General features: G+C 38.5%; 2 protein-coding genes across 4 annotated transcripts in view; both read right to left on the bottom strand.

Annotated features, from left to right (window-relative positions):
• Window positions 1–439: 439 nt before the first annotated feature.
• Window positions 440–10,099, bottom strand: slc22a13b (solute carrier family 22 member 13b). Its single transcript, XM_072657554.1, has 10 exons — window positions 9,725–10,099; window positions 6,710–6,813; window positions 5,441–5,595; window positions 4,844–5,012; window positions 4,442–4,562; window positions 4,252–4,346; window positions 2,994–3,208; window positions 1,592–1,700; window positions 1,005–1,214; window positions 440–527 (listed from the first exon to the last, which is right to left on the bottom strand). Exons 1-10 carry the CDS (start codon window positions 10,097–10,099, stop codon window positions 446–448), a joined length of 1,635 nt encoding a protein of 544 aa, XP_072513655.1. The 3' UTR covers window positions 440–445.
• Window positions 10,100–12,661: 2,562 nt separating this feature from the next.
• oxsr1b (oxidative stress responsive kinase 1b) overlaps window positions 12,662–25,209 on the bottom strand; it is a 69,203-nt gene continuing 56,655 nt past the window's right edge. The window contains exons 9-19 of one of the 3 annotated variants that reach the window (XM_072688858.1): window positions 24,481–24,529; window positions 23,686–23,751; window positions 23,419–23,541; window positions 22,734–22,811; window positions 19,357–19,392; window positions 19,126–19,257; window positions 18,891–18,949; window positions 18,257–18,309; window positions 17,755–17,823; window positions 16,950–17,014; window positions 12,662–16,601 (exon numbers count right to left, since the gene is read on the bottom strand). In XM_072688858.1, the coding sequence (XP_072544959.1) occupies window positions 16,527–16,601; window positions 16,950–17,014; window positions 17,755–17,823; window positions 18,257–18,309; window positions 18,891–18,949; window positions 19,126–19,257; window positions 19,357–19,392; window positions 22,734–22,811; window positions 23,419–23,541; window positions 23,686–23,751; window positions 24,481–24,529 (805 nt within the window). In that variant the 3' untranslated portion in view covers window positions 12,662–16,526. The remainder of the gene's footprint in view (window positions 16,602–16,949; window positions 17,015–17,754; window positions 17,824–18,256; window positions 18,310–18,890; window positions 18,950–19,125; window positions 19,258–19,356; window positions 19,393–22,733; window positions 22,812–23,418; window positions 23,542–23,685; window positions 23,752–24,480; window positions 24,530–25,209) is intronic. The other 2 variants (XM_072688855.1, XM_072688856.1) reach the window with 2 other exon arrangements.

Below are 25,209 nucleotides of genomic sequence, written 5' to 3' on the forward strand. Positions count from 1 at the left end.
TAAAGAACCTAAATAGACCCTTTATAAAGTTAGTATTCTCTCTAATCAGTACAGCAGTCACAGAATGTTCAGCACAGAATAGTTTCTGCTTGCTTTTGCTACAAACCCATTCCAATGAAGTAGGTAACACTATTATGCTAAAAGTTTCAGAAACTTTTGTTACTTAATGAATATTACACAAAACATCAGCATCTGCAGCCCATCTCAGCTCAGCTGAAAGTGACATGCATATTCCATTAAAATCTGTAAACAATTAAGTTACATTGTATTTCTTAAGCTGCCACTTAATTCATCATCTTTGTCATCACAGTTATTGGTGGCTGTTTCTCAACAGTTATACTTTGGTCCTTTGGTACTGTTTAATAAGATGTGACATATGAAGGCACACAATAATCTACAAGCTTAAGAAATACATTAAGACTTTTTAACACATAGAAATAATAATTTATAATTTAGTGCTCTTAAATGTTTCTTCAGTTGATACTGGTTGATTGAGTCCATTTTCAATGCTTCCTTTCTTTGATGACCTACAAATAAAAACATAAAAATAATAATATATTAATATATAATGTAAATACATTGAACAAGGTAAATTTCAATTAGTGAAAGTTATCAGGACACTTTCTGAGGTGAGGGGAATCTCGCCAAAAATTAAGAAGCAAGTAAGAAGCAGCTTTAACCCCTTAAAAAGCCTAAACCCTACCTGCAGGCCAAAAGTGTTATTACAAACTTAATATTTACTACCTACTACCAGATAACTGCCCCACCAGTTTGTACAGAAGTCCATGTAGTTGCTGAGTAATTCACCTTAGTTTGTAATAAGCCTTGGCGTGTTAAGGGGTTAATGACTACTGACACTTTGAGACTTGAATTAAGCCTTCATTAAACGTTTATGTAGCTTTATGAAATGTTTACGTAGCTTTATCTCAGTTGTCACAGATATCACATCAAAGTGTTACCAAATGAATGTAAAGCATCATATCAGCTAATGTGTTTAAACTCACTTGCTGTGATCCATCAGAGCATCAGTGTGATCCAGAAGCTCAGTGTTCAGCGTCTCCGGCAGCATGAAACAAAGCGCACCACCCAAGAACGGCAGGGAGCCGTAGATGACCATGGGAATGGTGTGGTGATAGACACTCAGCAGGCCGATGAGAGGGGCCAGAATACCAGCCACACGGGCACACATGGAGTTTAATCCAACCCCGTTTTGTCTGCAGTACACAGGTTAATAATCAGGAGACTGATTAAAATGCTGATATTCTAAGGGAAATGGTCAGCACCAAAAAACAAAAATAAAAAAATACTTCTTGAATGGAACAGACCTGATTTAGAATTTAAGCTCTCTGGTTAACTAAAGAAATCTGCTTTGTAAAATACTCCCAGGGTTTCTCAGTTAGCCAGATACCTTAAACCAATCATCAGAGTAGAGGAGGTTAAATTACTATAACCCACAGGGCAAAGTAGCCTACATAACAAAGTACAGGGTCTTTGGTAGATCTGAAAACATCTATTGATTGTTTTATTGATTATGTTGTAGAATATGTGTTATTTCAGACAGAAATGTAAACAGTTAATTAAACACACTTACCTCACAACCGTGGGATACAGTTCGGCAGTGTACACATACACTATGGAAAATGAAGCAGCAAGCGAGAACTTTCCTATCACTGCAATGATGGTCACCACAACAGGGTAGTCTGGAAACAGAGTAGTTTGAAATTACACTTGTGCAATTAAGAGTCATTTGCAATTACCTGTAAATAATCTATAAATAATATTACTATTGTTTTTTACTTCTATTATTTTTATTGTGTATATAGTGGTAATTTATATACATCTTTGCATCTGAGTGTCTTGCTATCCCTTTTCTGCTGTGACACTGAGAATTTCCCCACTGTGGGACTGATAAGGGATTATCTTAGCAATATACATATATCCCGTTTTTTCCTGATCTCCCTCTTTAATTCATAGTGAGGCATGCTCCACAGTTTTGATAATATTTAAATATACATCTAACAGCATAATTTATTTATATTACAATGTATATTAATGTATTATATTAATGGACATCAGCTCCATCTAAGAAAGAGCACAGCACATTCACACGAGGGATCTTTCTGATCCAATATTTAGTAATATAACATCCATATCCATACTCTTAATTACTTTTTGCAGGCACTTTGCACTTTTTGCATGTATATACTGCTGCTTAATATGGTACTACGATGCCAGAAGTGATATTCACGGCTATACAAACGTTCTCAGACACTATTGTTCATGTTCATTTCCAATAGGTGCACTGTGTCTTTAAGAGCCTGAGTGACGGTGCTGAGTTTGGACGTGTTTGAGGCAGTGGAATGAGCAGCAGTTAGGATACTGGTAGCAACATAGTTTTCTTATAGTGTTTTTGAGTTATAGTCTGTGCTTAAATTTTTTTTTTTTATTAATTTTTATCACGTGTACAGTCTGAAATAAACTTTTGGTTATTTCTGTTCATTCGTACACATAGTCTTGTTATTAGAAGTTTCCTATTCTTTGCTGAATAACGCACACACGAGTAAAGAAGTTGCTACAGCCACCACAGTACATCGTTCTGCTCACACACTTTTACTGTTTTACGTCTAGTCTGACCTGTAGATTTACACAGCTTATCTGTGACTGTGTGTCAACCGTGTTGTGACATACTGCACACAGTGAAACTAGGACATCCAACTCCAGCTTCCTGCAGTCTGCAGTCAAAACAATTAGGGCCAGGTTTGCTCAGTTCTACAATCTGACTGGCTGAGACATGCTCAAAGTTGTTGTTTAATTTCACTTAGATGGTGAGCATGTTATTACATGGTAATGTAATAAATTGCTTTGTAAGAAGCCTGTATTTGTTTATTGTTATCACTGCAATAATGCCAGTTTCTAAAAGGCACTTCATGGGACTCGGCAGTTCTTTTTTTATTGAGCTGTTGATGCTATTGATGCTTTAGTAACTGACACACCTGAAGGTATAGCGGCAATCACAAGGCAGGCCGTTCCCCCAAGGAGCAGTGCTGCACTCTGAGATTTCTTCCTGCCAAAACGCTCAATAAGTGGAAAGCAGCCGAGGCGGGCAGGAATCTCTGCAATGCCAAAGATGAGCTGGGTCAGGTAGACGTCCAGGCCAAAGTTTCCCACATTCAGACTGACTCCGTAGTAAACCAGGCTTGTCACAAACCTGTCAAAGGTACAAATCAGTAATCAAAAAAATTATTATTTGGCAATAGACCTAAATAGACCAAAATGAGGGGTTGCAAACCCAATAAGCTTTAACTTGTTAATGCTTTTCTCTTAATGCCACTGAATACTACATACAAATTATAGCTATGTTTGAGCTAATACTGCTGCGCACTGAACTAGCAACATAAAACAGCAGCCTCAACAAAATATCACAAATAAACAGGCTAGCTTTGTCAAATAAGATTAATGCAGCATTATGTGAAAATGGGTATTTCTTGCTCCTGAGCTCCCCCTATATTTAAGAAGAGTAATTTTCAGTTTGAGCCTCCCCTTAAGGACATGCTTTACACATACATTTCTGGACAAACTGAGGAATACAGAACTGTCACAAGTGAAAGTACTGAGGACTGAGGTGGTAGGGGATATTACAGGATTTCTGAAACGTTGCGTTACACAGTGTTTTTCAGCATTACACAGTTCTCAAAAGCATTGTCCTGCCTGCATCACCATAGAAACATGTGCAGTGTGTCGACAGTTCTTTCTAAGTTAGTGGAGCATCAGAATAATTTTAAAGCTGATATTTTAGGGTATAAAAGCTACATTATGTGTCTCTGGAAGATGTACAGTGTAGTTTTAGTAGCTAGTGTTGTTCTGTAATAAAACTGTAAAAAAAAAATGGCGGCTCACCACCTCAAACTCAACCCCAGCAAGACAAAGCTGCTGTACATCCTGGGACCTGCTAATCTTCACAAGGAATTTTAGGGGTTTCTATTAAAGGCATAATTCTGAATACTTCCATTCTTCAAAACACCCACAGAAACTCAACTGGAACTGCGATTGATAAAGATTCTCAGAGCTCACAGTGAAAAACAACCTTTGTGATTGGTTAGAAGGTTTGTATATCGTAGCCCCCTGCAACATCACCTGCACTGATACATGTTGTTATCCTTGAGCAAATGATCACCCGAAAGCTCAAAGAATAGGCAGTTGTTGGACGTTGTTGCGGTCGGTGTAGGCAGGGCTGGCACTGTTTGAACTCACCAGATATAGCTCATGATGAGTGCTCTCTTTCTCAGATTTCCCACTCGGAACAGGTCCAGCATGCTGCCGGTTTGGACTGTATTCTCTGCCTCCAGCTGATGGGCCATTTATTTAGATTACACACTCCATTTACACACAACTAATGAATGTTATGGTGAAAGATGAAATAAAATAAATGAAAAAAAATCACCTTCTCCAGTAGAGATTCTGGAACTTTTCTGCGGTTGATGCTAGCTGCTTTTAGGATGACTTCTCTGGCCTCTTTCTGTCTGCCCTGCGTTAGGAGCCATCGGGCTGACTCTGGTAGGATCCTACAACACAGATAATTCACTCCCTTAGCTTTACAGCTCTGCGCATGTCCCTATTAATTTCTTACTGCTACTTTAAAACATGGATGATGATAATAATAATAATAATAATAAAAATAATAAGAAAAGTTAGAAAGTTACTGAGATAGCAACCAGAAGGTCATGGGTTCAAACCCCAGGACTGCCTCTGTATTTCTGTATTTCTCTGTTGGGCCCTTGACCAAGGTACCTAACCCCGACTGCCCCAGGGCAATGCTGCTCTTAATGAAGCAAGGAAGCCTCACCAGAAGTAGACAGCAAGGGTCAGGACTGGAGCAGACAGAACTATCTGCAGGATCCTCCAGTTGTGGATGCCATAGGCCACGCCGGACAGCAGCATCAGCCCCAAGGCGTAGCAGCAGTGAGAGAGGATGGTAAAGAGAGCCCGCTTGGATGTGCCACACCACTCAGTACCTACAGAAGATTGGTCATGAATGATCATAGCCACAATGTGAAGGTAACCGCTACCCAAAGTAAACAAGGAAGCTTAAGCTACTGTGTATGATCTACAAGTTAAACCAGTCATAGAAGAAAACATTTAAGAATTAAACCGTACTAGGGGCTGATATTCATATGGATGATGCTATAATATCTGTATATACAGATACAGATTCACACATATTTATAAAATGTAGAAATTGGGACTACATTGCATTGCATTACATATACCACATTTAGTTCGTTATGATTACAAATGCATAAAAGATATGTTACTGCTTCTCTGAAATTAAATAAACACATAATTAAATATGAGTTTGAAATATTGGTCAAAGCTAATTATCTGTTTGATGCCAATCATTTCTTTAATAGTTATCTGATCAAATGTTAAGGTTCAGAGGTACCTAAAACATAGGTATTCATGGTGATTCCAGATATGGACGTGCCAACCACGAAACGAAGGGCGATGTACACATAGAAATGTGGGGAGAAGGCAGCACCCACTCCAAACAGGAACTGCAGGGCCAGAGAGAGTAAAGTAACAAAACGGCGGCCGTACCTGCAGGAGAAAAAATAAAACTTGGAAAACACCACCCACATCTCTGCTACAAGTCTACACAGATAGCAAATTAGCCATGGCCCAGTTCTGGACCATATTACTACTTTCTTGCAGTCCACACACTGCTGTGAAAGGACAGCAATGACTGTTCAAATCTGGGTAGCAGTACAAACACCACAGCTGGCTGGATGTTTGGCCCTAAATACAAAATCTGTATGGACATTTTACATCATTGGCTGCATATGGTCAAAAAACCTTATGTGTGGTTGCAGACCCACAATACAGATGCCATTTCCATAGCTGACTCGTAATTGTCTTATAAGGCACAAAATCTTCTGTGATCTGAGATAAACCCAGAGACTTGTTTTACCACTATTAACTTTCTGTTGTATTTGTATCTGCTTTGGTAATTTTTATCATTAGTGTTTAAATAGTCTGGCCAGAGGAGGATGGGTCCCCCTTGTGAGTCTTGGTTCCTCCCAAGGTTTCTTCCTCCAGCTCTGAGGGAGTTTTTCCTTGCCACTGTCGCCGTTGGCTTGCTCACAGGGGTCTTTGACCCTTCATGTTATTTCTTCTTTCTTCTCTGTCTCTGCCCTTTATTAAGTACTAATTATGTAAAGCTGCTTTGTGACGACAACAGTTGTAAAAAGCACTATACAAATAAATTTGACTTGACTTGACTTTTATGTCTGAAGAAATATTGTGCCAGACCAACACCCAAAATCCAGGATAATCTAGAGAATTCTTGACTGTGTGGAAACCCTATGGCCATTTTTGTGGTATTTAAGAGGAGGTCAAAGGTTAATTTATGATTCTGGTGTTACCTGGGGAAAGTTTGGCAAACAAATTTCCAACTCCCCAAGGCGTGTTTGGTTTTGCACTGAAGCTCCAAGGATCACATAGCTAACAAGTAACAAGTTTAACAGACCAACACAAGTTACATAATTTGTTTGGGTTTTTTTTTTTTGTTTTGTGATGTACTTTTGTACTTTTTCATTTTTGTCCATGGACTATTCCTTTATGTGTTGTAGAGACATGTGTAGAGAACCGCCATTTCATAATGGGAGACATTTCAGTTCATTAATTGCTGAAAGATTTATATTAGGGGACATACTTATCTGCCATTGGTCCAAACACCAACGCTCCAACGAGAAGTCCAGCCATGTAGATGGACTGAGAGGCCTCATTTAGACTCTTACTGTCACACACCAGGTTAAACTGTGAGAAAAAAGAGAGAAAGTTCAGTTACAATTCATTGCCTTCAAATGTAAAATGCTTTCACTAATCTTGGTCGAAGGGCAGTGACGTTTGACGGATGATCACAGGATCTATGTTACACAGTATTATTAACCAGAAATATTATAGCGTGTTCCCCCTCCCACAAACCCCACTTATCACTGAGTGAAAACATCAGTAGTTACAGTATGTGCCACAGAAGAAACAGTGTTGGCAGGAACTATGTGATCTTGTAGTGTGCACGGTTTAATAAGGTTGTTTGGGAGTTTGTAGAATGTATAGAGACATTACCGCTGTTCACTGTGCATTTGGAGCTCCAAGGACAAAATTATGCTTGTGGATCACAGAAACACCTCTGAGGGGGTCACGCCAAATCCAAAGTCAGAGCCATTACATTGACATTTACATTTAAGGTATTTAGCAGACGCTCTTATCCAGAGCAATTTACAAAAGTGCTTCACTGTTTACTCAGAAAATACCCATAGCTAGTTTCTATAGACTAGGATTTAAATAAATAATAAAAAAAATCAGCTTAGATACTACTAAATACAGAAGTCAATATTACATAATACTCTACACTACACTTCGCACAAGTACTCCACCGGAAGAGGTGGATATTCTGCCGTTCGGACACCCAGAGGAAGTTCCAAGGCTGGGACACAGCATCTGAGCAGAAAACAGATCTAGCCTGCAACACACTCCATCAATACTGGGAAACAAGATGAAGGGAGAAAAACTAACGGTTACCAGAGTCAGGACCATACTGGCCTGAGAGAGAGAACCTGGGAGTGGTGGGAGATATCTCTCACTGAGAGGACATAGAAGAGTTATTCCCCTTGAGATACTAGGTACAAGATGATCTCCATAGGATTGTGACTGTCATGCCAGAGCATGGTCTGGTGGGAAGAGCTGTCTTTTCAAATCAGCCAGAAGGTAGAATACTGCCAGTTGTGTGCAAAAAAACAAACAAAAAAACATTGGTGAGCCCACCAGTACCAGAGAGTCCATGACCTACTTATGTGGTGGACATTTACGTACATTGTGATTGAGCATGGCTTCACCCACATTACCAGCAGCCCAACAGAGAGGGGCAGAGTGGGCAGTGGCTCCTGTAAAAGAACTGTGGAAGGACAAGAGCAGGAGCTTTACAACCTGACCGTGCCACAGCATTTGAGAAGAGCTATAGATGGGGAGTACTCCTAATGGGGAGGCAGATACCGACCAATCTACCAAAACACAGTTTAGACAGGACAAAACCAAACGACATCTCCAAGTGATCAGACCATTGCAGAGTGTTTGGCTGCCCCATTACAAAACACAAGGGACAGTGATCCATCAAGCAGAAGTTTACAGATCCTACCCAGTAAGAATGGCTGACGGACATTTTAGGAGAACTCACCCGGTGAGTCCAGTGCTTATGTGACCACGCCTGGTAGAGTGTATAGATATATAAAGATATATTACAGTTCTATAAAAAAGGACACAGGAAGAGTGTGTTAGTGATACCTATTGCAATATGCTGAGAAACTGCTGGAAAAAAAAGAATTGCAATGTTTCTCTCTTATCAATGTTTTTTTGGGCTGCTCTCTAAGTCCTCCTTCTAAAAACACACATGCGTTATGTGACACAGTGTCCAAACCTTTGCAATTCAATGTATTTACTGACCTCCAGAAGAGCAGAATGTTGAGGTGATGTTGGACTGCTGCACTAAAATATCTGCATCTTATTCACTTGATTAATTTTATGGGGCCGAGCCATAATGTTCAGAGAAGCGAGCTTAGCACCAGAAGGTTGCCAGTTTGATCTCCAGGAAAGAAAACAGACATAGGGGCGTAAAGGTGGAGCATATTAATAACTGAGGTGCACTTGAGAAAGGCACCTAACCCCAGGTTGGCGGCTGCCCACCACCACTCCAGGGGTGTGTGCTGCAATTGCTCACTGCCATGAATGGGTTAAATGTGCAGACTAAATTTGGTTGTAATGCTCTGCAATGATAATAAAAAGAGGACTTTACTGCATCTCGCCGCTTATATCTCCAAAATGATAACTTTACAAGAGAAGGTCAAAAACCTTCTTAACTTGTTAATGCCTAAGTTAATGTAACTCGATTTTATTAAACGGCATTGTGGACCATTTCTTTTAACAGTCCTACTTATTTTTAAAAACTATGATATTTAATTCCAGCATTATTATTTTATATTATTATTTTTTGTTTTATTTGGAATACAAATCCAGAATTCCCATATCATAGTATCCCTAATAAATAATACATTATATATATATATATATATATATATATATATATATATATATATATATATATATATATATATATTGGAGATTGCAGTTTACATTTACTTACTTTTTATTTGTTCAAACAAACAAACAAACAAACAAATAAATAAATTTCACTTTTGGAATGCAAGGAAGCACAATTTCCAATTTAAGATTTTTATAAATATGCACATATTGGATAATGGATTTGTATTTGTATATTTATGTCACAAATATTCTAATAAATATATACAGAAAAATATTGGATTATGCATTAATATTAATTAATCCATAATTCCCATATCACTGCATCCCTGATACATTATAATATGATTACATTGTATAATATGATACATTATAATATGATTACATTGTATAATATGATACATTATAATATGATTACATTTTTAGTTATTTTTAAAGAATTAACATTAAACATTTTCTTCTTTTATTATCTAGTAAATAAATGCATAAATATGTCTATAGAAAACATTGAATATTGGTATATTAATGCTAGTTGTATTTAGTATTTAGTTGTTTGTTTTTAAAGATATTTTACTCCAAGATTACAGTCAGAATAGTCTCGTTCATTGCTCTGTCCACACCTGCGTCCGCCTACCTCTGTAATCAAAGTGCTGCTGTCCTGAGGAGCTTCGTAGATCCAGCCATTAGTGCACGCCGTGGTTTCATTTAGTCCATAAGCTTCAATGTCTTCCAGTCCGAGCTTAACAGGGCTGAACATGCTGCAGCTGTCATACTGGCCGCCCTGCTCTCTGGGCACTGTCAGGTTGAGCTGCTGCTGGTAGGTCAGGTTCGGCCCCTGTGTGAGGATCCAGTCTGTGTTACAGTGGTGTTTGAAGGACAGGCCGGTGAAGACCTGACCGAACATGTGGAAAGCGGTGAAGAAGTTGGGGATGCATATGGCCAACAGCAGGCGCTTCTGAAAAGCCCCAAACTCCCCCACCTCAGAGAGGATCTGCGCGAAGCTGATCATCCTCACGCAGCGAGAAAAAGCAGCCGAGAGGCTTTCTGATGCCCTTAAACCGAGCTAAAACACAGCCCGACCCATGTGGAGGCAAATTAATGTTTAATCCTATCACACGACCCGAATCAGCACTGCTATCTGCTTTATCACCACACTGGACCATAAAACCCAATAATCAACCCAGACACTGCGCAGTGAGGCCTGCGGGCTGAACACTAACACCTTCATTAACTGTGGCCGCACTTAGCACTAGCCACTAAACCAAGAGGATCTAGGGTCCAAAAGCAGGTTGAGAAGAAACTCCCAGCTGTGTGTGTGTGTGTGTGTGTGTGTGTGTGTGTGTGAGGGACTTTGGAGCGCTCCAGTGTACATGTGGGGAAAAAAAACTTTGAAACCTGCAATTTAAAGCATTCACCACTAGGGGGCGCGGTCCAGGCTGTCAGACTGATCAGACTTTATTGCACAAGTTTCCCTCTGTTTTATTTTATTGGATTTTATTATGTGCCTTTAAGTATTTTGTCTCCATTTGTTTGATCTCCTTTGCAAAATATAATTACTATTATTACAGCACATAATAAACCAATAAGATGAAGCAGGGAATTAAATAACCTGCTGTATCACGTGAAAAAGGTACCAATATTGAGCATATTGTACATTAATGATGTAAAGTGAAGTTTATAAAGTATCAGAACACATACATAATTGAGGCCAATTTACAAGTATAAAATGCAGGATATTAAAACCACTGAGAAGTCTAGTGACTAATATTGATTATCTGGTTACAATGACATATGATATATATATTAATATATATTAGGCAGCAAGGGAGCAGTCAGTTCTTGAAGTTGATGTGTTGGAAGCAGGAAAATGGCCCAAATTGTGATGGTGAGACGACGATCTGAGCATCTCCAAATCGGCAGGTCTGGTGCAGTGCCATGGATTTTGGGCCCAATGAAAAGATATTACACTGGGCTCTAATAATACTCCAACAGTTCTGCCAAGGTACTCCATTATTACATGTTGAGGGCCCCTGTCAGTCATCCTAACCCCCCTCTCCCCTTATACAGCCCCTGCGCTTACCAGAAACCAGGTTCACTTGTTTACTTCAATGTTCCACTACCTCGTGTTGATTATTACATAACAGGTTAACTTTTCTGATGAGCGAGTGATCATTTTAACACAGTGTTCAGTACAGTTAACACTTTAGCAGGCTACTTAGACTCTCCGCTGTCTCAGGGATTCAGATACCTATACACATATAATTTCCCTCTTATCATCTTTATCATTTCATCTTATCATTTGTGCTATAAAAACAAACCTTTAAAGCTCACACACCTCCCAGATTAATTATTGGCCTTGACTGAAAACAGGGAGCTGATATGTAACAGCAGTTGTGTGTGACTGCTATGCCTTGACATTCTTAACCTGGACTTCAGCCCTCAGCGCTGGGCTTTAAAGGTTCAGTCCTTAAGTGTCACAAACTGCACAGATAAGCAATATTTCCAGGATGTGATGGCACTGTTAATATCAGTGGCTTAATTTCCCATGAGTGTGGTGATTAGGTGGACACTAGTGGACTACAGGTTACTCATATTTGCCAACTACAGGCTGCTGACAGGATACTTCATTCACTAAACAACATTAGGTCATGCCCAGACTTGGCCTTTCTGAAAACACAAACCATTTTATTTCAACCTTTTTTATACTTGATTTAAATGTACGCTTTGTGTCATCAGCTTGTTGTATCACCCAACATCTCTTTCCTTACATAAATTGCTTTAATACACCTTTCAATTTGCATTCAGGCCCTGAAGCTGCAAAACAGCCCCAAACCCTGATGCTTCCTCCACCATGCTTCACAGTTGATGTGTAGTGTTCTTTTTTCAGTACATTTCAGTACATTTTCCCAAGCACTGTGGAACATCTAAGTGGGCTGGAGACTTCCGAGGCACCACAAAAGTTCCAGAGACAGCATCACTCCCTTCTTAGTGAACTTTTTTGAACACTGGGCTTGGTAAATATTTTTCTAACAGTGACTTGGGAGTGATTTTTACAGGGTTCCCTCTCCTAGTGAGAGAAGCAGCAGTCCTTAATTTTCTCCATTTGTAGATTTTCCATGGATTTTTGTACATCAAGGTCTTAATCAATGCTTATGTTGTATTTTCCAGCTTAAGAAGCCTCTTTTAACATTTTCTGAAAGTCGTTTGCATCAAGGCCTGGATCACACTGGGCCATCTTTCATGAGAATAACAGATTTGGTAATTACCAGGCTACGTACCTTTATTTAATGAGGAAAGCACCTGTGAAGGACACACTTCTGAACTTCTTAACTGCATCAAATTGTGCCAATTAGATCTCGAAGAAGGCACACTTACTTTTTCTAGCCTGCACTGTGGATGAAGAAAGTTTCCAATGGCAAACCCCTTCACACCAAACCCACTCTGAAGGACTCCAAAATCATATTCCAACCACTAAAATCTGCATCTGGGGTTCCATCAAATCCTCAACAAACCAACACCACACTCCTTCCACACGTGTCAACTTTTTGATTGAAGCAGCAAGGAGAGCTGATATGTTCATTCTTTATTGATTTAAAATAATCAGAGAAACATGCTTTGAAATTCAAAACCAACAAGAGCAAGAATGAGTGAAATGAAAATAAAAACCTAAGAACGAAAAAACAAAAAATTAAATATATTACAGTTTTGTGTTATTGCCTATAATAGAGTGTGAAGGTAGTCTGTCCAAATACTACAGCATTGTTATAATAATACAATTCAGCAAAGAAACAGGGGTGTGGGGGCGGGGTGTCCCAACATTTATCAGTGAGCTTCACTGTATTGTATATTTCACTCAAAAGATCAATATTCACAAACGTATTTAAACCATAGTGATTGAATTTTGGTCAATGGCACAATAAGCTATAATTTTGTGTACATCTTTTTTCATTTCCTAGATGGAGTTTACGAGATCACATCAGAATACAAGGGTTACCATAAATATTCAATATAACACATAATTCAATTAAGTCTATCCTGCAATTGAAGATTTTGGAGTGATTCTAAGTAAATTATACTTGCCATAACATGGACGTTCATCCTAAACTTGACATGGCAATGGTTAGTGAATTCATCTTGGAACTATCAATCAAAAACACCACAGAAATTAGATTTCTGCTGAAAATGTCATTGATGCTAAAAAGAAAATAATAATATATATATATGAACAAATGTTACTAGAAACTAGAGGCTACTTAGAATTTGCAGCTCTTCCGAGAGCCTCCAATGTAACCATGAAACCCAGAAAAGAATCAGACACAGGCTTCTTCTGTCTGCACAAAGCGTAAATGAAAAAACCTCTTTTCTGACTCAAAATATCCCAGGTGCCAGCATCCAGACGCTAATGATGATGTATCGCCTTGGTTGTGTTGTTAGTCCAAGCATGGATAGAACGGCTAGGTTACATATTTACGTTCACTTAAGTCGAAAAAAGTACCACTAAGCCGTTTGGTAAAGCAGGTTTTGGGTCACCAGAGTGAAGAGGGGAAAAGATAGAAAAAAAAAGAAAAAAAGAATAAACAAAAAAAAAAAAGGGAAAAAACCGAGCCGACTTGATGCTTGTGTACTATAAATAGCTCAAAGAATCTTAAAACTAGCATCACAAATAGTATCTGATATGTTTAGAGAGCTTCCAATTCTCAGAGCATGTCTAGTAGGGCTGTTGATTGTTATCGTAATATTGGCTGGGATATGCAAATGAGCCCTCTAACAAGTAACAGATTTTATCTTTCAGCTTTTACTGTTTGTTCCGACGGTGCCAACCACATCTTGGATGTTCCAGACAAGGTTCTGTGTTTGTTTAGACCAATCAAGGCAACAAACCATCCAAAAATAATTAGGGTCAAAATAATGCAGGCCAGTCTAAAAAAAAAAAAAAAAACACCTTTACAGCACATCCAGGCTATACCAATACGTTCTGTGTACAATGTACTGTCGGCCTGTGTATGCACCGCCCACAAATGCATCCCATCATTAACTGTTTTCAAGTTGAAAAAGTATTTCAGAGTGTTGGTAAAGATATGATTTTGAGCTGCTTATAGAACAGCTGTTCTGGGGGTAATGCTTTCTTCATATATCAGAAAACCAGTGCTTTGAAACCCAAGAACTGTATTGCTGATAAGCTCCTTGACCTTTTCCAATGGTCTGTTATTGATTTTTGTGGATACCATTTTACAGCCTATCAGAGTACAGTCTTGCAGGGAGGGGGACGAACTTATGTGAGCTAAATGAGTGGGCTGTTACTAAATCATGTATAAACTAAAAAGAGTTGTGGGTTTTGAAATGTGTGCTGTTAAGGTATGAAGGCAGGCACAGAAAATGTTCAAGATTATTTGTTTAACTGAGCCAGAACAATTTGACTTATTTTTAATAAGCAAAAAGTAGACATTAAAATCTGAACGTCTTTCAACAGTATCTACTGCTCTAGGACATTTTTGCAGGCTAAAAGGACCATTATATAAACACCTTTTAGAACTCATGATTTGGGTATTCTGACCAAAACCCTGTCCTGTGCTACCGTTTCTTAAATGGTCGAAATGGTCAAAATTCTTTTTCTTTTCCAGCATTACCTAAAGCTTGTCCAACTTCATAACAGTGGCTACAAAGACAAAGCATTTGTGGGTGGACCATAGTAAGTCCAACAGCAATACAGCAATATAATGGTGATATTGTGTCCATTTATCACACAGCTCTATAACTGCACTGCTCCATGTGTTACAATAAAAGCTGGACTGCCGTTTCCCGTACTTCTACAGTAGCTGTGGTATTGAGTGACAGGCGCTGAAAACATTAGACAGACCTCCTCCACACTGAAAGGAAACAGCCACACCAGTTCAGACAAGGGCGGAGAAAACTAAAGAGACGAAACTTGGTGTCCTTTGGCAGCCAGTGTCACGCCCCACCACCGTATCCCGTAAAGGACAAAAAGGCAATGAGTGAAACAAACAAAAGAACAAAAAAAAAAAATCGAAACCCAAAATTACGTTATTTACAGGCAAGAGAAGATTCAATCAATCAAGTACTGGTTCAGCCACATCAGCCAATGAGAAACAGACTCCAAAAAACAGAGACAAAAGCCAACACCAGACAGATAGTTTTTTTTTTATCCAACAGGAATAACATCAGCTTGTAATATAAAACCAATAACTTAATTCCATGGAGTAGTACGAGGTTTCTTTTTTTTTTTTCGTGAGACGTACAGAGGTTGTGTAGAAGTGTTCTGAGGAACAATAAAAGAAAAGGACTCGTGTTTTAGGGTGGTGTTTACTTGCAACATTTCCACACAAGACTGTACACAGGAGCTAAAACCCACTAACCTAAAACTTGGGGCTGAGAAGATTAAAAAAAACAAACAAACAAAAAAAACAAAAACAAAACAAACAAGGACTTTTTTCTCCTCTTGGGAAGATTTTTGCTTAAGTCATTGCACAAACAGCAACGTGCCAGTGAATTTGACAAATGGCTTCCACGTCCAGATAGCTATAAGACTGTGTCTTATGTAGGGTGGCTGCTAAAAGAACACAGAACATCTGCAGTGTGGCAAATACTAACCAGTGCATTACATGGACGAGGACTTTGTTTCTGTACAGCAGCCAAGAAAGCCAAAAAAGATCTAAATGGTGCCTAAAAACATCAAACAGAGTGTCTAATCAAAGAGAGTTAAGAGTGCTTTCAAAACAGACGTTTTGGCCAAGATAAGGCTAATAATTTTGACATGCCGGGAGGTGTGGGCGGGTGTAGGGCACTCTTCTGCAAATGTTTTAGCTGCTTCTCTCAAGACCAAAAGAGAAAAAAAAAAGTAAAAGAACTAGTACAAAGTTTAGCCATAGTATTTAAAACCACAATCGCCCAAATTCCATGGTAAACTCCACTATTTGTGAGGGTTCTCCTCCCCTCGGACATGCGCTCCATAGCTCTATCGATTATAAGGCATTGTTACATTTATCAAGATTTTAGGGCGTTAGTTCAGACTGTGCAAAGGTAGGACATATAGTACGGAAAAAAACAAAAAAAAACAAAAGAGAAAGGAACAGAAAGAAGATGGAAAAAGAAAGAATGTAAGGTTATACCTGGTTGGTGTTGAAAAATTGCATCCTTCTACACATACATTGTAAACTTTATTTGAGTGATTCCTATTACGATTACGATATCCTTTCACCCTCACTGCCTTCCGCAGCTGAGACGTTTCATTAAATCCTATGGGCTTACGCAACGGTACTGTTTTCTTTGGCAGCAGTGGTATCTGAAGGGCCTTTGAAAAGAGGGGAGTAAAGTATGAATACGTCATTCTGTTGGTGTGTTTTCTTTTTTCGTTTCGTTTGTATTTTTTTCTTTTTCACATTTTTAGGCAAGTCATGGTCCCCGCATGGAGGCAAACTTTAACTGATGCTGAGCTGAGCGAAGCCCATGAGTTTGACGTCGTCTGGAATCTCGGAGCCCTCGACGCCGGACGCCTGACGAAATAGAAGAGTCAGTCATTATTAGGTGGACAGAGCATCAGCAGAAGATGCTGGAGCTAATATCGCCGTGAAAAAAAAAAAAAAAAAAAAAAAAAAAAAAAAAGGCGCATCCAATCCGATTCTGTAACAAATGGCCGATCCAGAAATAGCACACATTTATACTGTGTGATATCATGTTAGATGTTAGCTTGGGTATGAAAACCTACTTTTAGATGCTCATCTTAAGTAAAGAATTTCAATTAAGTTTTACACTGCAGTAGCTTTTAAAGACAATTTATGAAATGTATGAAATACTGGATCAGTGCCATTGCTAGTAGCAGGTAAAACAGACACTATACTCACCAGCTTAAAGGTGACGTTCTTATTGGTTTGAGGCTCGTCAACTATCTTCTGCAAATTAGCAGCAACTAAAAAGACACAATGGGGATTTTTAGAGTAGGAAGTAATGACTACTCAAAAAATACATCAATAAAAAAAACAAGTAGTTAATCAATCATAATGAAACATGGACAGGACAGTGGACACGCTCATTTCATACACATTTCAATGCACTTTTTGTCAGACAGTATTTATATGAAACACGTGTTTGCCCCAGTCAGAATTTCTGAATTTGTGCTTATTTGTCAAGCTTTATTTAGAGTGGACTGCAGTAGTATATAGTACAGTCTGGTAAGACAACTGGTCCAAAAGTTAATAACAAAAAAGGTACTTGTCATTTCATGTCACAGGTAATACTTATGCAGTCTTCAAGTGTGAAAACGAGAAAACCTGAAGCCTTGCTAACATTGAGGTACTACGGAGAATGGTGGGTCATCTGTCCCTGAGCTGAAACGCGTTCACAGACTCCATGGTTTTATTTTCAATAAAATTGTTTAAAAGATTATTGTTCATCTGTGTTCAGTTAAGTCTATATTATATTTATATTGTTATATATTTAAAAAATAAATTCCAATTACACAATTAATTGTCTAATTGGCAGACCATACTGCACAATTCAATTCAACAAAACACTAGACAGGTTACACAGACAATAAGTACAAAGACAATAAATACAAAACTATACTAAAAGTAAAATGTAATAAATATGTAGAGCAGCGATGTGTTGTGCAATGTGTTGTCTGGATGTATACAGCATGTACATACATACCTATAACTAAATCCCTTCCATCTACCAAGCCTGCTGACACCAACTCCTGGGACACTCCATCTGCAGTGTCTGCAATGAGAGAGAAAGAATTCATATTTTCATTTTTTAAATGCTCAGAATGTACATGCTCTTTTTTTCTCTGGTCATGTGGGTTAACCAAATATACAGCACTATGCAGATGATTTAGGCACATAAGCATGTTATTTAAAACCAGTTATATCCGCAGCAAGAGGGTTTTTGCTTATAAACTCCAGAACAGATGCAGGTAAATATTTATACAAATATAAAAAAAACCAAACCAAAACAAACAAACAAAAAAATCTCATTTTCACCAGTGCCTAAATCTTTATTCCTAAAGTACTCAGATACCAAAAACATTAAGAACACATATCCTTACTTTAAAACCCTCCTATTGTGAGGGTGTCTTTTATTTATACACTATTAACTGCACTGTGTATCATGTTGTACATTATACTTTACAACCTACAGAAAGTCCTCGTACCTCTGCCAGGCATAAATTCAAACCGGATGTCGTTAAGCTCCTTTTTCAGATTCCTGACGGACAAGAAAAGAGAGAAAATGAGGTGAACAGCCATTCTGTTTAAAGATTTAAATACCAAATTCTGCTGCAAGAGTAGTGGACGGACTCAGGGGTGACCAACATAGAGTTGACAGCATTTACACCTGCCTAGTAGCCTGTAGCCTTCTTACCATTTATAGTTATTAAGACCTGATAACTTTAAAGACCTAAATTATGGAACTTATTTACTAGTATTACTTGATGATTGTATCAGCTATACAGTATTTCTATCAGGCAAGGCTTAACATCCAAACCTGTACTATGATATATTGTCAGTTACAGGTCTCTACCTGAGTGCAGCACCTTAAACATCTCTAAAAAGCCATTTCAGAAGCAGCTATTGAAAAGTAATGTAGGTCACACGTCAGTTTTGAGCTTTTAAACCTAGTGTAAATGTCATATAAAGAACACCACACCCCTTTAATGACTGAAACATCATGAGTGTCAACATCACTTAAGACAACAAACACTGAACGCCTCACTGTATTACTCAACCATACAGTTATTTTCGAGCAGTGGCGTAATTACAAAGTCCAAAAGCAAACACACCACTTACCTCAACCTTAATACCAAGCTGATAGGTGATTTAGAGGCATCGCTTGCAGGGACTGGGGCCTGTGGGTAAGACGTAAGAGGGATGAGAATTCCAGGAAAAGCTGGAAAAAGCTTTCCACCCGTCAGCCTATATCTTCTGAAACATAATTACAAGCTGCAAAAATCTTCCAGACACAGCAGTGATATGTAAATTATCCATATCCAGAAAGCAGCAAAAAAAAAAGGACCAATGTTACCTGGGCAGGGTTGGTGGGAACAGGCAGGGCTTGTGCAGGACCACTGGGCTGACCACCAGACTGAGGTACTTCTGCTGGGCCAGGGGCACCAGGCTGGAGGTGGCTGCTGAAAGGCTCTGTTGGCTGGAAAAGCTAGAAGATTTATAATTGACTTAATACTAATTACTAACAGTCTGCTTTTGGTAGAAGGCTACAACTAAGGGCAAGATGAGTTAAAACCTTAACACCCACCTCTGAGTTCTGGGATCCCTCCTTTACTCTTGGAGACTGAGAAAGACAGGAGAGAAAGGTTAAAATCATTATTTTATATATAGCTGATATATGGATCAGATCAGCTTTTAATAGAATATAACTATTATTAGTAAAATACTAATACCTAACCACTATCTACCACATCTGCAGTATATGATCATTTAAATGGGCAACTTTGGACGTTTCCCTGTTCTCATTTATGTAGAACAGAAGCTTATGCAGAGCAGTTGGTGAAGCATGTTTTCACTGGCTTCGATTGTAAGCGTGTTTAAAGTCAACAGTTCTTTTTCTAAGTGCAGGGGAATGACCTTCTCAGGTAATCAATCGTACACTACAGATATGCCAGACAGAGATTATGGTGGAAAATGCTGATGTATTCTTTTAAACTGCTGCTTTCCAGTACAGCGGGACCGGGGGGCATTGTTAGATGACCAAGCGCTGCAATAGTATGTGTTCACCCCACCCCCACACTAAAATTAGCAGGTTTTAAATTTTGAATATGATCAGTATGATTTTCCCTTAACATACAGAACACTTGTAGACTTATTAGAATAATTATATTAATAAGTCATCACATATTTGATAAACAATGGCTGAAATGATTTCAAGCAATATTGTAAATGCTGATTAGTCGGTCATATTTCATGCCAATGCACTCTAAATAAACACTTAATACGCATGTGAATTTAACTGGAAGAAGGGACTGCTGTCATTATGTGTTTGTATTCATTTAATGAGTTGTGCTTGTTTTGGTTGGGACACTCCACATATGTTGCTGTATTTACTAAATGTTGGTTACCTGACAAGTATGACAGAAAATTGCAGATATGTTACAATAGACACGACAGAAGGATGACAAATATACCTTTACCTCATCCACAAAACACAATGGTAAAAGGCAGTAAACCAGCACTGGCCCAAAAAGCATGTCATAAACCTTAAATAATAAGTTTCCAAATGCACCCGAACACTCACCCAAAACCATCCCTAATAATATAATAACATTATGGTCTATGATGAAATGGGTTAATGATCCTCGTAACTGTATTTTAAAACAGCAGGTGTCAGTAATGCCCGAGACCACCATTAATACATGTTTTCTTTTTAGCTTCAGTGGCCGTGTAGAAAGCAGTGCAGGTTGTTGAAAGTGGATGCCTGGTAGAAATGTTACTGTGCTTGTTCCTAACTTTCCTGATAGAACTCCCCAATCACGTAATGGTTAAACCAGCTGCCCCTTGGTGATTGGGCCACATGGGAGAAACCCATAATTTGATAATGCACCTATAATAAATTGTGTCTTAAACATTTTTAAAATAATAACAATAACAGTTCAATATAAAGGCTTCTGCAGACTAATAAGGTAGTAGTTTAAGCTAATATTTAAATTTTTAAGTATCCAAATTATTTGGGCCAGCCCCATGGCAAACATGCATGGAACCTGCTGATTAATGGGCATTTTTCTGAGATGCTGTGGCTTTCTTCTAAACAATGAAAAAATAGAGTTACGAGATTACGAGACTAGCAACGAGAACATGTATCTGGAAACTAGCTCCATCTTTGTGAACGCGTGTTTTAATCTCTTGTACTCTGTAAATCTGCATAAAACTATTTTGACAACCGAACAGAAATCTGAGTAATGACACACCACCTGTAGTGTGATTTAAGCAAACAGATGACTCATTTTACAGTTTTCTGCACACACTTGGATTCCCGGTAGCTGGTAATTACCAGGTTTCAAGAAGTCCAAATGATTGCTTTTGTGCACTGAACTGTGCACTGAAACTTAAAATGGATATATAAATATTACATAATGAGAAGGCTATCTGTAATCTAGGCCACTTATTTCTCTTCATAATACCACACTTACAGATGTATTGCCCCCAAAAAATAAATAAACAAAAAAGGACGAACAGCCGTTAGGCTGGAAACTGAACAAGCATGTCCCTTTCAATACCAAGCCTGCAGGAAACAGTAGGGGGTCAGTAAGGACACTGCTGCAAGACAAGTAACTTCCAGTCCAATTAAAGGTGGTGCCTTCTAAAAGTAAACAAGGTCCATGTATCACAGCTGTTCAGAGGAGTTCAGATTCAAAGGCCTGAGCAATGGCCCTCATCTTAGGCCATGCACAAATAGAAATTGTGCTCACATTACATTACCGTATCTATAATTACTGCTGTTATTCTAGGAAATACATGCATGCTGCTGATTTTGTAAGGTTTAATTAATAACAACAATAATAATTTATACCTAAGGTATAAAATGGAGGACATACTTTTGCAAGTGCTAGACCTCAATGGCCTGATTCCATTCAACTTCTGATCAATTTCTGATTTAGGACTTTCCATGTCCAGATTCTGTTAAATTTTCAAATACTTTTTTCAGTTTCCAATTTACAGTGACTATAGTACAGCAGTTGTAACGTTGCTAGCTGATTACTACACCCTAAAGAGAATAACTCATTTAAAATAACACACTGAATGAAAAGAGAGAAAAGGACTTCTAGTCAGTGAAAGTGTTCTAGGAATTTGCAGAACAGCTACAGTAGTATCTGGATAAAAATCTAACTGGCTTTGATAATAAGTGTGTGCCATACACATTCACCTGACTTTGTGTTTGTTAGTGGTTCACCTTTAGAAAGTGAAATTCTGATTACTCAGCAGTTAAGCAATTCCACGCTGGTTGGTTAAAACGGGTAATATTTAATAAGTGTGAGCTGCCAAAACAGTAATACAGCAATACAGATGGCTTCCAGGAAATACACTTCCATGTTTGTTTGTTTGGTTTTTTTTTTCCTTCTTTAAGACACAAGGCCTGTGTGTCAGACTTCCTACTGTAGAAATGATCTGGGTGAAATGCTATTTATGGCAGGAGACATTAGGCTCAGCATATTTTCACAAGCTTGTCATCAAGCGTCAAGCTTGAACTGTTATTTTATAGTTATAGTTAGATTAGAGTCTGCTGGAAAGATCACACTAATTAGTCTGATCACAATAACATTTCACTCTGTTAAGGGCAATCAGGGTTCCCACTCTTTTGGTAAGAACATTTTCCAGGACGTCCGTATATGACAACATACATATAATTAACCTATTATAAACCTTTGGTTATAAATTGATTTTACATCAGCAGTTAAAACATGCAATCTCAGTGGCTCAACAACTTGATTTGTCCTGGATCTCACCGTTATTTCAGCAATTCTCATTTTCCCATGACTGGAAAAATAGTCTCTAAAATTAAAGGTTGTTCCAATTGTCCACGTGGGAACCCTGACAATATACCATTGGTGTCAATCACTGTAATAAGGAGTGTTTTCCTTGTTAGAGGAGCCATCTGTATATGAGCGAGAAAAGGACAACCCTGGCTGGGGGCACTTCCAGGGGTTGAGAGAAGCGCACTTGTCGCCGTGGCGCGTTAACCCACTTGGGTGGCTGCTCCTTTAGTGTCGAACACAAAACACACATCACAACACAAATACACACATTCTCGAAATGATCAGGAGCAGGGACTACATGACTGACTACTAATACAGACTCTTTCCACTAATGTTATTTAATGTTAAAGTGCTACACATTAGGAGAAAAGACAGACTGACATCACAAGCACAAAAAAAATGTTGTTTTTTTTGGAGGGGAAGAAAAAGCAATACATAGTCAAAAGTTTTTGGACACTTAGAGCACACCCATATGGGCTTGTTAAATATTTCAATCCAAAAAAATGGACAGTAAAATAGACCTGGTCCCTTCCTTGATGCTCTAACAGTTGCAGTGGCCAACTACTTTGCAGCTTACAGTAATAGCAAGAACAGTTGAGCAAGGCAGATCAAGCAGGGACGTTTCATGAACTGACTTGGAAAGGTAGTATTGTAGAACAGTGCCATGTTGAAAATCACTCTTCAGTTGACCCACTCTACTGCTACTGTTAAAAAGCATAATATAAAGTATGCTTTATTTTATGCCCCTGAAACAACCAAACCCACTAATTAGAAGAGGTCTCCATGTATTTTGAATCACAAGTGACTACATGTGGGTGTGCATCTCTTACCCGTAAAGCAGCAACAGCAGCTTTGCCTTCCTCACTCTCCTCATCAAGCTCATCATCACTCCACTCCCATTCACCGTCTTCTGTTTTATGCAACCTGCCACTGGATCCAGGAACTCGCCTCACCTAGATACAAGGTACATTCACAGTAATCTTTCTGTACCTTTAGGCTCAGACATGGGCACTGGAACACATTTGACATTTTCAAGCTAAAATATATTAAAACAGCTGACACTGATGTGATTTACTATTACTGTAAGTGGTTCTCACCTTTTTTGACCTTTCTGATATTGTAGGTGCTCTCTGTAGCAGCTTCTCTTGTAGAAATTCATTATTCTAGCAGGGGAAACAAAGAGCAGTGAACAAGTGGGGACAAATATAAATACAGAATGAAAGCATAACACATGATTGTCCAAGATATCAGGTTAGCTGAGTTGGGAAAACTCTAAAAAAAATAAAAAAAAATAAATAAATACATAAATAAAAAAATTTACTGTTTCAGTAAATGAACAGGCCAGATGAAGACTGACAGCACAGGACCGCAAATCCTAATGCCCTTTATTTGATTCTGACCACAGCCACTGGGGTTTTGCTGCATGAAAACACTGAAAACACTATTGTGTTCACAGACAAAAGGATGGGGCCAGAGAACACTTGTTTAAATAGATTAGATATTCTCTTATTTCTCCCTCATCCTAAGCCATTGTCAGATATTATCAGAGCATGTGCTGAGATTCTACAAATTCAGCTCATGTTGGACCTCTGGTGGCCTCCGCCGGTAACGCCAGAGTATCAGAGGGAGCTGTACTAGCCGCTGAACACAGGAGTGCGCTGGATGCAAAGTAGACCTTGCTTGCCCAAACTGCTGAAAAGGCACTCCAGTCGTTGGCGTCGAGTGTATCAGGCGGCCGGAAGGGGCTCTGAGGCTGCTTATCCCCGCTTTTGTTCAGAAGCCCAGCGCTTGCCCAGTAATGACAGGAATGCTGGACTGACCTCAGCTCAGATTCATGTAAGCTAGGGCGCACACACACAGCATCTCAACAGAAACAGAATAAAGCCTTTTACCTTCGCTTTCTGGAAGAATTTGTGTTTTAAAAGCTCTGATGATGTTGGCCTGGACACACAAGAAAAACAGAGGGAAAAGAACCCCTGCACTCAGTATAACAGTGACAAAACAGACAATGAAATGGTGACAAAGCAGTTTCTAGAAAAACTCCTAAAATCTTACATGTTCATTTATAACCCTATTTAGAAGAATATTATGAAACTTAAATGGTTAAATATTGTCATAAGATGAATTTATTTGTCGCTTATATACTACAAAACAACCCGAAAATGCACAAGAATCTGTTTTCTTAATTAATTAATAAAACAAAACTACAGTAAATTCAGTATATATACATTGATATTGACCTTGAACATATGACAAAACTTAAGAATATCAGTAAATAACCTACAATGCCAATCTACCGTTAAAAAGGACCCTATTCACCTGTTACCATCTTAACAGCATATTAAACCATATATAACATGTCAAAGATTTCAAAGTAGATAACAGGGGCAAAACTATAAAAATTCTATTTGAATTAAAACTGAGTTAAACAGATCCATGTAAATGGACGTGGCCTTCAGGTTCTGTTTCTTACTGTACGAGACAGCAGTAGGAGAAGCTGCCAAATAATCCAGATCAACTAAATGACTTCAATTACGAGAGGCATATAACTAAAGACCCAGCCACAACAGCTGAAACGCTTTTTCCACTAAAATCTATATCAACATTTGCAACAACAGAAA

The sequence above is a fragment of the Salminus brasiliensis genome, chromosome 1 (genome assembly GCF_030463535.1).
Source record: "Salminus brasiliensis chromosome 1, fSalBra1.hap2, whole genome shotgun sequence".
Taxonomy (NCBI): Eukaryota; Metazoa; Chordata; class Actinopteri; order Characiformes; family Bryconidae; genus Salminus; species Salminus brasiliensis.